The sequence below is a fragment of the Spodoptera frugiperda genome, chromosome 18 (assembly GCF_023101765.2).
Source record: "Spodoptera frugiperda isolate SF20-4 chromosome 18, AGI-APGP_CSIRO_Sfru_2.0, whole genome shotgun sequence".
Classification (NCBI taxonomy): domain Eukaryota; kingdom Metazoa; phylum Arthropoda; class Insecta; order Lepidoptera; family Noctuidae; genus Spodoptera; species Spodoptera frugiperda.
The window spans coordinates 9,055,168-9,070,045 of record NC_064229.1 but is presented as its reverse complement, the minus strand read 5'-3'; the positions used below and the strand labels follow the sequence as shown (position 1 = coordinate 9,070,045).

Sequence of the window (14,878 nt, the reverse complement as noted above, 5' to 3'; positions counted from 1 at the left end):
TTTAAACCGACTTTCAAAAAAAATCCATTCAGTTTGACCTGTAAGTATGTATGTTTGGGTGCAATTTTCTCGCGTTTGGCGTAATTGATTTTGATGCGGTTTTCAGCACAGTATTTTATAGACTTAGCAGAACGTATTATATGTGTTACCTGACTTAAAAAATGGAAGTTCACACTTTAACTTTTGAAGATGTTTCCCGGTTTTTATCCCACGGGAACGCGAGTGAAGCCGGGTGGTAGAAGCTATTCAGGTATAAAATATATAATGATGGCTGCCTTGCAAGAATAAAACTATGCATCTAGTCAAAAGTTATTATTGAATAATAATAATTGTAAAATTGCATACTTTTGTTAAAATAAAGCAAATCTGAATAACAGTATAACTTGTAAAAGGAAAATATTTCTTTTACCGTTATTTAAACCAATCTAATTGTTATCTAGATTATTGTAGTTGCGCAAACTACCATGCGCAAGTCTATACATGCGCAAATTTTAGCGCAATGAAGTCTGTATATGCAATACATATCTTTGGAATGTTAAAAAATTAAACATGAGATAAGTAAAATTGTTTAATAATACGCCTACAATAAAATTCTAACTACGATTAATATACATATGTAATAATATAAACTCAACTATAATTCAGTATAGTAATGCCAATAAAACAAAATAACTTCTTTCTTGCAAAAACGTACCTTATCACTTCGAATTAACATTGGTTTTACATTGCACATAATCACTTATTCGATTAATGTAATAAGGTACTAATGAATAGTATCTCTATTGCACTGTGTTAAGGTTTATAATTGAAAGTCTCGTTTATTTTGTCTTTTTGGCAGTACTTTACGATACATAACGCTTTATATACAGCAGTTAATATTATTTTCTTTTAAATTAACCCGTAGACTATACTTTTCATAAAGATCTATTCTCAAAATGGCGCCGATTCTCTTGCATAGCTAGTATAGCTATCCTTGTTTAACATTGAGGATAGGAAAGAGAGAGAATGCAGATTGGAGTAGTGTTATTAGTAATAATGATGAGTTAAGATATTAAATAGTCGGATTAAAAATAAGTTATTGTGATTGAATATCTACTTTATAACAGCAGAATTAGAGTATATTTTAAGTTGAACGATAGTGCAAGACTACATATAAACATATAAAACATATATGGTATAGAGAACCAGCGCCAAAATCTTCCTCTGATCTGCCATACAGGCATAATGACATAAAGTCATTATTATACCAGTGTGAAAGAGACAAACCTATATCATCACATATCTCTATCCCTTTCACACTAGTTAAAATCGCATTCAAATTCCTACTTCTCGCTCTTACACATCGTCAATCGTATCTTTTATCCTTGTCTAATCAAAATATTGCGAATAGAAAAAGCATTGGAATTAATGCTTTAGGCAAGAATTTTTGAGTCAATTATTATGAATTTCATATTATGTATTATAACATTAGACAAATACATACAGAATAAACAGCCTAATTTGTTTATTAAATGGTGTTATTTGATATTATTAATAACCTAAACTGTATAAGGTCTTAATTGGGTTAAGTTTTAATCAACAATAAGGGGATTAAGGGTGTGCTTTTCTACCAGACATGTGCTGTGTAGTTATGCTACGCAGATTTAAGAGTTAAGCTGTGAACTATGTGACCGTTTCCACTGATACTGAGTTATGTAGCTGTGCGAGGAAGATGTGATGTATCGATAGTAGGAAAGGCATCCATAGCACACATCTTTCCGTATAAAAAATATAGCTTAGCCTGAATCCATTTCCACCAGTGCTAAGCTATGTGTACCAATGAATATGGTAGGTGGAAGCTAAACGCATGCACAGCAACATAGCACATCTCTGATGAAAAAGCATCCTAAGAAGGGCCTATTATTAGATGCAGCTTGTATATTTTGGCTCATTCTTATACGATTATTAATTCATTTATTACCTTCTAATAGTCCATTAGCCATATTACTGCCGTTTATTTAAAAACAAATGAAACGTTAAAAGGCAATGAAAATAACCATTTTTGTCCACACTAGGTGGCATTACTACCGAATAAAGGTAAGCGTCCACATGCCCGAATCGTACGCATTCTGTATGACGTCATCGGTACGCATCGCATGTAGGCATTCCTGATTATGCGATCCGTACGATGCGGATCAGTGGACACAGTTGTATGAGTTTCTATACAAGACAAAATAAAATTCGATGCGTGCGATACGTACGATGCGGGCCTGTGGACGCTTACCTTAAGACCCCGCAATTTACAATGACAGATCAAACTCGACACCAGCGCTCCTGGCGGTTGAAAATCAAAACAAATATTGGCTCAATTTGTCTAATGCTCCATACAACATAGCTTTTATATTTAATAAATAAATAAATACAAAAAATAATCGCCTCCACATAGGTACTAACAAACATAAATTCATTGCTTTCTCCTCTGGGGCTTTCGATATCCTAACATAATAATCGGATACATAGATATCTCATCAAGGGTAACGTAGGGGTTTACCCTTTTGAAAATTCATGGGGGTAATACTGGGGTTTAGGTGTCTATCTGAATGCCTTGACGACCCATACGATGAGTATGATTGCTATGATGACGCCTATGAGGATGAGAATCATCATTTTTCTTCTGTATCTGCGCTGGTACTCGGCTGCCTTCGCTAGTTCGTCGACACCAGCTTCCACGTTCGCACCGGCTGATTCTATGTTGCTTTCTACGTTATCTGTAAGGAGAAAAGATATTGTTTAATTATATGTGAGTAATTTATACCGAATTGTGGCGAAGCTACACAGTTTCTTAAAAGTTCAGTTATGCATGTCATGGTATTTTATTCACATCAATAGTCCGTGACAATCCACCGTAGGATTAATGGTTTATCAGAGACCGCAGGTCCCCGGTTTCTATGCCTTAGTCGGCTCTTAAGACACTACCGAAAGCCATGGAAAAAAAATCAAAGGAAATAAAATGAGAGAGGTAGAAAGAAACCTTTATATCTTTTTGTATGGTATGGTACCTATATATTTTTTAATGGTATAAGCCGGTAAACGAACAGAGGCGTTACAAGTGCGTTGCCAGCTTTTTAGGGGTTTGGAAATTAAGGGCTGTTGGGGGAATGGGGATTGGGAAGATTGGAAGGGGGCTCCGGCAATCTCACTCACTCAACGCAAACGTTGTTTCACGTCAGGTTTCTGTGAGGCCGTGCTATCACTCCGGTTGAGCCGGCACTTTCGTGCCGAAGCATGGCTTTATGACTTCTCTAGCCTCGGGTAAGGCGAGAGGGAGTATCAGACTCTTACTGACTAAAAACCACCCCGTTCCTACTCCTGCTTTTCGAATCGGAGCCCCGGTAAACCTGCTAGACAGTCCGTAGCTCCGGATCAGGCATCAGCCCTTCTTGGCCCCATCTGTGGTGGTCTAACGGCCAGTTTCAATAACCTATCTATTTGTAGATTTGCCTACTAGAGATAGTATTTTGATATAAGCTCCATACAAAATGTGTCAAAATTCTATCTCTAGTAGGCCAATTTATAGATAGATAGGTTATTGAACCTGGCCGTAAAACTATTTTTTTTTTTATGTTAAATGGGCCGACGTTTGGCCGCTATCTCGCCTGATGGTAAGTGATGATGCGGCCTACGATGGAGCACGTCTGCCCATAAGCAACCTATTCACTCAATTAATTTAATTAACTATTTCAACTTACCGACAGACTGTGCCTGCTGATTGACCATCTCAGCGAGTTCCTGTATGATTTGGTTCACGTCCAATACGTCTGCTTCTATCTTGTTGATGTACGCCTCTTTTTCCAGCAACATGCTCGTCTCGAACTGGACTAGACGCGCCTGAAATATAAGAGGAACGTTTGGTTAATCAACAATAATTTAGGTTTGAGGATTTTGTTATTTAGGTGGTACCAGCCTTAGGGTTTAAATATAAAGATGGGAGTATAAACCATACAGGTATTTTATTAAAACATTGTTTTCACCTAAGTGGCAAGTTCAGTTCATGAATCTAAAAGCTAATGTATTATTTTTCAAAGTCAAAATATAATCAATTTATTTGTTACTTTTGAAACGACTTCACATCTTTATAATTCAGTTTTTAAAATAAAATATCGTCTATTCGTTCCATTCGATGTTGGAATTTCTCTGTAATAATACAGATCCTGGTGTACCTCTATAACTTGTAACTCCATAGCCCCCAGAAATTAACAGCCAACAGAATATCATTACTTTATGATCACAATCTAATAAACGGCGAACTGTACCCTTCGTTCGAACGCGTTCGGCGCTCTGATTGGTTGGTTTATTCGGGCCGGCCAATCAGAGCGCCTAACGCCCTTTCGTTTAAATTACTTTAAACGTAAAACAAATTTGTACTAAGGGTACTGAAAGCCTCTCATATGTACCTGTGCCTGTTGGTTAGCAATGAGCGTGGCCTCCTCATCATCAGCGATGGCCTGGTCTTCCATCGCTTGCGGGTCGTTGCGCACGCGCGGCTGCCGCGGCATATGTGCTGCCATCTTCTCGGAGACTTGCTGTAAACAATTTGTTACAAAGTCAAACTCAAAGCATTTATTTCAATTAATACTAAATAAGGCACTTTTGAAACGTCAAATTGAATTGTCTGTCTGTCAGTGAAGCTAGGCGTACATATATATATATATGTATCTATAGTATGCCATGTAATAGGGGGTGAGCCTATTGCAATATGCTGGGCACAATTATTACAGACTCCGTGCTACTATTGCAAAATTTTCGATATAACGAACAAATCCTAGTAATACTTTGACCGAGCCGGGAATCGAACCCGAGCTCACTTGCCCAACACCAACGAGACAGGCAGTAGTCTTGATGATGAAACTAAATACCTACGTGACCTTCAAAAACTTCACTCTTTTCCTTTCCCGAAAGACATTTTTTTTTTATGGTATAAGCCGATAAAAGAACAGATGGATCACCTGATGGTAAGCAATCTCTGCCGATGGACATTCGAAACACCAGAGGCGTTACAAATGCGTTGCCTTCTTTTTGGAGAGTTAAGAATTTAAGGGTTATCGGAGAATCGGGGATTGGAAAGGGGGATAGATAAATCTATAGTTGCTTTACAATTCTTCTGAACAAACCTTCTGCACAGAAGAGTACTTCGCAAGAGCTTCAGTGAAGGCCTGTGTGAGCCTTTCAACCTGTAGCTTCTGTGGCTTGTCCCCTCTTCTGACAACGACGCCTAGCCGCTGAATGTCGCGGGCGGTCGCCGACACCGAGCCGTTGACGGTTTGCTGTGTGTCGTGGCTGCAAGGTCGACGGTTATTGATTAATTAACACGAGGTATTTGTACTGTTATCTGTTATTGCTTATTACTATTGAAGTTACATCATAAAGCCACGCCTTTTAATTCTCTGAGGGGAAAGTCGATAGCAATACTGTAAAGTTTGTATTCATCAATTTGAATGTACGTTATCGACTTACTCACGTAACTGTTTGATGAGGAACTCGACTAGTTTGTAGCAGCGTGTGTCGCGGCGATTGTCGCGAATATGAGACTCTAGCATGGCTTGAAATTAGTCGAGTTCCTCGTCAAACAGTTACGTGAGTAAGCCGATAACATATAATAATTAATTTAGTATCATTTGAAATAACGTTTTATTTTTAATTTCATATCAAAACCTATTAATTTATCTTCATTTAATTCGTTCATTTTTGTTCACGAAAGTTCGCAATAAATAGAATTGTAGTATGCAATCTGCGAAGTTTTTTCGTTCGTTCGTTGAAATAGAGTAGGCCCCCAGGGCTTATAATTTCTGATTATAATGATGATGATAAATCTAATATTATAAATTCGCTACAATAAAATCCTTAGAAAATCCAATATTAGGTGTGGGAGTCGGTTGTTCTTGATACTGATAGCTGAAGTCGTGACTTTTGAACACTAAAACAATTGCCTTTACAAATACTACAAAAACACTACTCACATTTTATCCCTCAACTGCACGCTATCATTGGGCCCACCAATCTGTTTCATCATTTTCTCCAGCGACTTGAGCCCACTGTTGATGCTGTTCACATTGTCTGCGATACCCTCGCTCAGGTTGTACAGCTCTGTGGGGCTGAAGTCTGCGAAGCTGACGTTGGGGACCGCCGCCGTCGCCCCATAGTCCCGGCTTGACCCACTGATCGGTTCTCTCTCTGCCATTTTTGTAACTATAAAGAATATAATCTTATAATCTATATTATAAAAATCAATTGCTGTTCGTTAGTCTAGCTAAAACTCGAGAACAGCTGGACCAATTTGGCAAATTTTGGGCTTGAATTGTCTGTAGAAGTCCAGGGAAGGTTTAAAAGGTGATGTTTAAGGCAGTACGAAGTTTGCCGGAGTGGCTAGTTAAGAATATATTTTAAGTTGCTGTTTATTCCTTTTTAAGTTGTAAATAATGTGTAATCTTAAAATAAAATAAATAACTATCTAAGTAGAATGGATTAATTACACTCTTTTTAGTACCCTGCAAAAACCGTATCGAAATCGGTACATCCGTTTTAGAGTTACGATGACATAGACAGATTCACACACTGAATTATTTTGACTTGCCAAAATAATTTGCCGTCTGATTTTATATTCGAACATCTTTGGAACGACCTACCACTTACATATTGAAATAACACCTATACAAATGAATTTCAAGAAAATAAAATATTTTAAAACCTTTGCATGAGAAACCTAACTTAGTAACAAAAATTAATCGCAATAAAAAATATCTCAAGGACTTTTACAAAACGAAAGTTTTCTACATATTTTTAAAGGTACCCGTTATCAGTGTTATGACTGTGAATTAATTTTAATAGCAACGTATTTACATAACATAATATACTAATGAAACCGCGATTGAATTAATGAATAACAGATATCAAGGACAACTGGTATAATTATGATAATAATTATTATGTAAAACTTCTTCTGATGGTGTTTCACATTAACCGAATTCCGATGACAGTTTATTGGAAATTTATCTTTATGTGAACTGTAGAAAGAGTTTAAAATAGTATAGTAGAGTGACGATATCTATAGGTTTTTTTAGGGGAAAATCATCTTAAATGCAGCGGTGTGCTAATGGAGAGGATGCAATTTCTAGTAGTGTATGCGGCTGATAATCCTACTTTTCTTCATTTAAATAGTAAATGGAATCCCAAATAGAACCGCGCAACGTGTTGCGTGTTCGATTCCAGTACGGAGTTTTATTTTGTGCCTGCGATCGTCATTTCTAAAAACGACGTCGTTTAAAATCCAAATGTGGGGGCCTCGGTTTTTTAAAAAATAACCTTGCTCGATGGTGACCTAACTGGGCCGTATTTTTATAAATATCTTTAGTATAATCGTCTACTTTGACGTAAGTATAATCATCTTAAAGTTAAATTAGTTCGAATATTCGTAAAAAAATAGTTTTGATGGCCTATAGTCCTTGTTATTTGACTAATAAATTAATTAGTTATTTATAATTGGATCAGATAGGCGATATATTAAAGAAAGGCTAAATTAAAAGTATCCTTAACCGACGAGCATACATGAAAAGACTGATGAGTGTTGATGAAGCGAAAGAAGTATGTATGTAAGATTCGTAGCAATTGGCGTTCCATTGTCTCTACCTACCCCCATAGGAGACAGGCGTGAGGTTATGTATGTATGTAAGTATGTATTATTTCTAATTATAACATGTTTGTAATAAATACTTTGTTTAATAGCTTTTTACAAGTTCATTATCAATATCAAAAGTCAATTAATGTATCAGTGGTTATAATTAATGTGTAAAGGAAGACATTATGTGTACAGATAATAAAAAGTGTAATGAGGCTAACAAAAGAAAATAGTTTTTTAAATAAATATGTACCTATACAGTCATGTACGAAGTTTTTGTTTCCTTAAAGCTGTTATACCTAGATCTAGAGTCCAGATCCATTGCTAATAGTGCTTCAAATTGTATGTGTAATAGTTATTGGAAGACTGCACGGTTGGTGCATTGGCTGGGCAACCAGCTGCTGCGCAACATGTAGCGGCTTCCTGTACGGTACAAGTCATTGTGTGATCCACAAATTGTTGTTTTGCATATGGGTATCATATGTCCGTGAATTTGTATGTTTGTATGTAAACAATGTTATAAAAAAAATATTTGTAATTTTTTCTTACCAGGAAATAAGATGTTTAAAACCTCTTTATTAACAAATTTGAGATGAATGATACTATAAGTACATTATGTCAATTAGTTATTGCTATTGTATCACAATGTTATGAATGAATCTAATTGCTAATGATTCATTCAGTAATTTGATTGCCTCAGGTTTCATCGGAAATTGATGAGTAATTTAACACAGATAGTGTTTACAAACAGTAATTATTATTAAATACATGTTCGAATTCCTCATTTCCTTGTACACCACTTTAACTTAAAAGGAGGTCTCTATGTTATATTTTAACTGTAAAAGTTTGTACAATAAACCTTATTAAATTAAATGGACTTTTCGTCAAAAATCAAGATAGATATCAAGAGATTTTTCTTTTCGAAGTTGTCGACAAATTATAACAGTTTTTCTAAACATTATTGAGCATAAATATGTAAGTTATTTATTAAACTGAATGATTTATCATTTAAAGATAAGAGTGTGTCAAGATTCAAGTGTGTTTTTTTATATCTGACGTAGTTACAAGTTGTAGTAAACATATAGGTATAAAGATAAGAAATAACAACAATTTGTTTTCAATCTGACTTTAACTATATATTGCAATGGACATAGAAGGTAACAAATGACTAATACTATGAGTAACTATTGGTAAGGAAATTCTTAACGAGAAGGTAAAATTGGTTTAAAAGGAAAATAGAACCTTCAGTTCATAAACCACTAATTTGTAGAATAGTTAGTAGATTTAAATGAAATTATAATAACAGTTCCAATAAAAATATATGAATTAATAGGTAATTATGACAAACCTATTAACCTACTACTTATCATTTAGAGTTTCTGAGTAATTCCAGGGGATATAAGAGTATCATCAGCTTCTATTATCAAGTAGGAAAATACTTAAACAAATCAGTAAAGCAGAATATTGCTTTACTGTAAAGGAAAAAAAGAGAAGTATGTTTATATAAAAAAAAAAAAAAAAAATTATTATACCCTACAGTTTTTTCTAGCCTTTTAATCCAATAAGAGGCTTTATGCTAAGTACCCACACCTAATAAATTAGCTGATTAGATCAAGTTGTTATTGCATAAGCCATGTAGTTTATTTAGCTAAGCCCATAATTAAATTTGGAAATATGTATGTTAAAGGAAAAAAATAATACTAGCAGGAAGGTAGTTAAACATAAATACTATAGGAAGTCTATAAAAACTAATTGGTAGTTGGCATGCACATGACGTTTTTCGCAAAATATGTAACTCTTTACGTAAACACAATGATTCATAAAGTTTTCATTGTTATCTTTTATTTTTGTAGAGATAAAAGAAAACACATAGATTCGTGTTTTCAATGAAACATAGATAACATGCAATGTGCGCAAATGTTTGTAGATATCGGAATATTATTTTTGTAAATAAATACAACACGTACCCGAAATAAAAAAATATATAAAAAAAATTACTTCACTTTTTTTTAATGCACAAGGAACTATCACATACTGCCACATGCGATGGTATAAACGAATGTTATAAAAAATAAAGCTATTTACCACTTATTGCGATGCAGGAAGCGAACAAATAGATTCTTGTTGTGATTCACTACGTTTTTATCCACAGTAATTGACGAGAAGTGGTTGTCACTTCAATTCGGCACTAACTTTTACGAAATATAATGTCATAAAAATTAACCAAGACTATCGAACGACGAGATATTGCGCAAGTCGATGAACATAACCGGTTTACAAATAACTTTACCTTAAATAATGTAGATTAGGCTACTTTATTTCAGGTTTTCCACCACAAAATTCTTTTGTTCAATTCCAATCGACGGTCGATGAACTGTCAATGTCATTTAACTGTCACGTCATGTTATGACGTTGAAAGTTGCCTTCTCACAATTGAAATTCTCATTTTCTCTATTTTTTATTCAGGATATTTTTTATGAACTATTACAATAAACAGTAAACAGAATGCTAAGTAAGTGTTATATTTTTTATTCGATTTTTTTATCTGTTTTATAAGGTATAGGTGAGTTAAGCGACATCTATGTGTGATTCAACTACAACTGTACAACAAATCATTAGTTATTGTATACAATAATAGATGGCAGTATATATACCAATTTGAACTTTGATACAGATAATAATGATATGAGAATCAAAATACTATTGATTCAAGTATAGCACAGTAAAGATGAATTTATTAGTGTCTGCATGTAGCGTTAACTTGATTTGTTTAAATCTTAGCATAACCACTTATATTAAGTGTGGGAGAGCCATAGGCTACGAATGGGCCGGTTCGGTCGGAATAACCGACGTGAAATAACGCTTGCGTTGTGCAAGTGAGGTTACCGGAGGCCTAATTACCTCCCTCCTCAATCCCCGATTCCCCAACAACCCTTAAATTCCTAATCCCCAATAATCCCCATACATATCTTATTATACGCTACGATGCTACCCACCAGTCCAATTTATACATTTTTTTACAAAAATCTTACTCAGCAGGACCTGTAAAATAATAAATTGCACGATAAAAATCAATGCACATAATCTCGCGTATCTTTTTAATATTTATTCAAAGGACGTGGCCTTGCAAGAATTTTCTCATAACACCGTGTTGGGATCAGGATGCATAAACCACTCGACACCTGTTGCCTTCGCTTTAACGCTTTCGCGATTAAAAAAAAAACGATGTACTTGGAAAAGTAGAATAATGGCCGGGATCCGCTTTGCATTATCTGTGATTTGAATATCGAATAAAATTATTGTAAAAAAATATAATATAAAAACGATAAAGGATAAAATAAATTGTACAATCGTGTATTAAAAGTAATTTAAATATGTGTGAATGTTGGTTATAAATAAGAAATTGTGGGAGAGCCATGCTTCGGCACGAATGGGCCGGCTCGACCGGAATGATACCACGGCCTCACAGAAAACCGACGTGAAACAACACTTGCGTTGCGTTTCGTTGTGTGAGTTAGGTTACCAGAGGCCCGATTATCAGTCCCAATCTTCCCAATCCCCGGTCACCGAACAACCCTTAAATTCCTAACCGGCAACGCACTTCTAACGCCTGTTACGGGTGTCCATGGGCGGCGGCGATTGCTTACCATCAGGTAATCCGTCAGATCGTTTACCGGCTTATTCCATAAAAAAAACCTCGCTTACCGCTCCTGTAAGCCAGGATCTACAGTAGATACAAATCATAAGATATTATTAGAGAAAAAGAACTAACTAACTTGAATAGTAAGTAAAATATCGTCGCATTTCTTTCGGTCCATCACTTTAATTACTTGTTGTATCCACATATCCACTACTAATTTGCACAGAAAACCCCATTTTTGGACCATGGGGCATGACAGGTGAGTAATGGACGTCTCTGCACAATGACCAGCTGATTTATTGTGCAATTATACGCTTTTATATGGCGCTGTCCTGGTCTTATACTTGAGCAATTAAGTAAAATTGTCTTTTTAAGGATACCAAGTGCATGTTACACTAACAATACAATATTTTTTTAGTTTTTATTCCGCTTATAGATGTATTTTCAGCATGCGGTGTACAGCACTCTCCCACCCGCAATTAAATGCTCACGCAGCAGAGGTGCAACACAAAAACACACACGAGACGCAACAAAACACTAGACTTTAAAGCTGCGGCAGCCGCCGAGTCAACAACTCCTGAAGATGCTCCGTGGAGGAGCGTAACATATATTATGTCGAGTGTACCTACACCTTTTTTTAAGGGGGAAAATCGTCCAATTGCTGCTCCCGCATTGGGCGAGACGAGAGGGAGTGTCAGACTCTTACTGACTAAAAACCATCCCGTTCCTTCTCCTGCTTTGAGCCGCAGCCCCGGTAACCTTTTACGTTGTCCGCAGCTCCGGAATGTCGATTGTACCTACAGTGAAATGTCTTCATCGATAACGGTATCGATCGATATCGGTTTCCTAAGAACCTCTTCTCTCTATCTTACTTCTAAGATCAAAATCTAGGCTTAAACTTCAGTCTTAACTCTCAATTTAGTTCCTAGATTATCAACAAAGATATCTGCGTCCTATGTGTTGATTTTACTTCAAATTATATGTTAATTAACTTAGTTACTTAGGCTAGATCGTAATAACGATACTATGAACGTGTTAGGTTGTCGCTTCATAAATTTCACGTACTTAGGTACCTACTGCTACAAGCACTTTAGGAACTGTTGGCATAATCCTTTATGTACTAGAACTAGGCAAGTGTGGGAGAGTTATGCTTCGGCACGAATGGGTCGGCTTGACCAGAGTGATACGACGGCCTCACTGAAGACCGACGTGAAACAACGCTTGCATTGTGTTTTGTTGTGTGAGTGAGGTGACCAGAGGCCCAATTAGCCCCCTTCCCAATCTCCGAATTCCCAAAAATCCTCAAGTTCCTAAATCCCAAAAGGCCGGCAACGCACTTGTAACGTCTCTGCTATTAAGGTGCGCCGCCGCAAATTAATTCCTGTAGGTGCTCGGCTCTGCACATAGATACACCATTCGCGACCATCAGCTCGTATCCATAGCACGCATCTTTTCATATAAAACATATTTTAGTTGAACCCGCTTCCACTAACGCTAAGCTTTGTATACAAATGAATATGATTGGTAGAAGCCAAACGCATCCACGTCACAGCAACTCTAATAAACTTCCTCATAAACTTTTGCATTGATAACAATAACAACAGGATATGCATTGTAATAAAGCCTACCTATACATGGGACCGTTGTAACACCGGACGTAACACTAATAATTTCTACTACAGAAACAGCTTTAGCCGATACTACCTAGGTACTAGATGGATATCAGGACAAACTTAGTACCTGGATTAGCTCAGACAATAACCGATTTAAACCGGGTGGTAATTGCGACTATACATGCGACAGACAATTGTTTTACCCACAAATAGATGACAATTACATTACCTAAGCCTTACTCAATGGGCTATTGATAGGTTATAGGCTATAGGTTCTTAACCTATGTCCTAAGTGGTAGCCCCCAAAGTGTGTAGTCAGTTAGCTCAGTAGGAAATGGTTGGTTAATAATAAATTTGTAATTAAACGTAGTTTAGGTATGTGTCATTTATTATAGCCATTATAGGGGTGGTCAAATGAATGACAGAAACATTACACGTCCCTTTTTTGGACAGTCGTGTAGAAATTTGGTAGAAATAATTGAGTTAGGTAACCAAACTTAATAGCAATTGACATAACGTCACGCCTTTCATGAGGTAGGAACCTTGACACTTACGACCCTGTGGGAAGAGTAGAGGTGGTGAATGTGGTTGTGGTGATAAATGTAATTTTGTACGTTATCACCACGTGGTTTGCGGATTTATAACATAACTGACGAAAAGCCTGTATTTTAATTTCATAATTAACTATGTATGTGCATTGTGCATCAGTCACCACTTTCAGGGAGTGGTTTAACCATCTCTGTCGATCTCTCAAGTAAAAAAACAGACATGAACTCGTGCGCAGCGGTAAGGGCAGTTTCCAAAGGGATGTTGTGATAATAAAAATAATATAATAACTTATTTGTAAGTACTTGGTATGGGTTGAAAGGCGAGTGCCGACAAAGGTACCACGTGGCTAAGAATACAAAGCTCTTGTTTATAAAAACAATGTGTTTTAAGGATGATAACAAAGTAAAGTTGTTCAGAAATTTTAAGCGGAGGTGCATTCTATATAATTTAATCGTTATTAGAAACCTGAAAAAGTGATGTTTTATTTTTTAAGACCTGTCTAAGGCCATTGAAAAATATGGTCATTTATAGTTAAGAAAACTGTGCTGAAGCTCGATTTGGGCATAATATCTGAACGCTCCAAGGTCGAAACAATTGTCCTGTCTGTGATGATCGATCCCAATACAGTGTGACATCTCCATTTTCAAGAACTGGGTCAGGCAGATACTTATAATACGGCACTTCAGATTCAACAAGTTTGTATTTTAAAGCAAGTTGTTGATGAATAATCCTGGCTACAAGATTGTGTCTGTGCAAGTACTCTCCGTTAGCTAAATGAGAACAACCCGAAATTATATGTCGAATGGATTCCCCTGGGCGATGACATGCCCGACAAATGTCAGCCGTTCCATCCTTTATAATATACTTTCGGTAGTTGTTCGTCAACATATTATGTAGTTATATCATTATTAGAAACCTGAAAAAGTGATGTTTTCTACTATTTAAGACCTGTTTCAGGCCATTGCAAGCAAAACTCCCTCTCGCCGCACCCAATGCGGGAGAAGTCATTGGATGATTTTCTTTTTAAAGGATCCGAAGTTGCACTTTCAACAACCATTTATTTATTTCTTGAAGTACTCTTTAGTAAGATGCATAATCTCAACGACACAAAAGAAAATAAATAAAATCTTCAACAATAACAATAAAAGAGTAATCACCAGCACTTCACATACATAAATTTAGGCCATGTGCCAAGCGACAAAAAAATCTAGGTAACCCACATAGAATGCACAATTAAAATGGAGCTTATGTAGATGACGTAACAAAACAGTTGCAGCGACCTTCGCGTTCCGACCTAGAAGAGATACCACTCACGTACACCTGTTCTATCCCAAATAGAAACGTTTAAATTGTATTCACCCATTTGTATTCGTTACTAATGCCTACTGAGTTGTGGATTTGTGAATTTGTGTCTGTGGTTGTCAA

At 36.2% G+C, this 14,878-nt stretch overlaps 1 protein-coding gene across 2 annotated transcripts; it reads right to left on the bottom strand.

The window, feature by feature from the left end:
• Window positions 1-555: 555 nt before the first annotated feature.
• Window positions 556-10,073, bottom strand: LOC118278056 (syntaxin-12). 2 transcript variants are annotated; one of them, XM_035597116.2, is made up of 6 exons: window positions 9,942-10,073; window positions 5,997-6,225; window positions 5,151-5,316; window positions 4,434-4,562; window positions 3,729-3,867; window positions 556-2,747 (listed from the first exon to the last, which is right to left on the bottom strand). In XM_035597116.2, the coding sequence occupies exons 2-6, from the start codon at window positions 6,215-6,217 to the stop codon at window positions 2,572-2,574; spliced, it is 831 nt and encodes a 276-aa protein (XP_035453009.1). In that variant the 5' UTR covers window positions 6,218-6,225; window positions 9,942-10,073; the 3' UTR covers window positions 556-2,571. The 2 variants fall into 2 exon arrangements, with proteins under 2 accessions (XP_035453009.1, XP_035453008.1); XM_035597115.2 differs by having other exon boundaries at window positions 9,737-10,030.
• Window positions 10,074-14,878: the final 4,805 nt, after the last annotated feature.

What these genes read in the sequence shown, in the direction of transcription:
- LOC118278056 (XM_035597116.2), bottom strand. Translation starts at nt 6,217, where the DNA reads ATGGCAGAGAGAGAACCGATCAGTGGGTCAAGCCGGGACTATGGGGCG. An exon ending in AGTACTCTTCTGTGCAGAAG is followed by an intron (nt 4,563 to 5,150) that starts GTTTGTTCAGAA and finishes AATTGTTTACAG; the next exon opens with CAAGTCTCCGAGAAGATGGC. An exon ending in TTGCTAACCAACAGGCACAG is followed by an intron (nt 3,868 to 4,433) that starts GTACATATGAGA and finishes CTTATATTTCAG; the next exon opens with GCGCGTCTAGTCCAGTTCGA.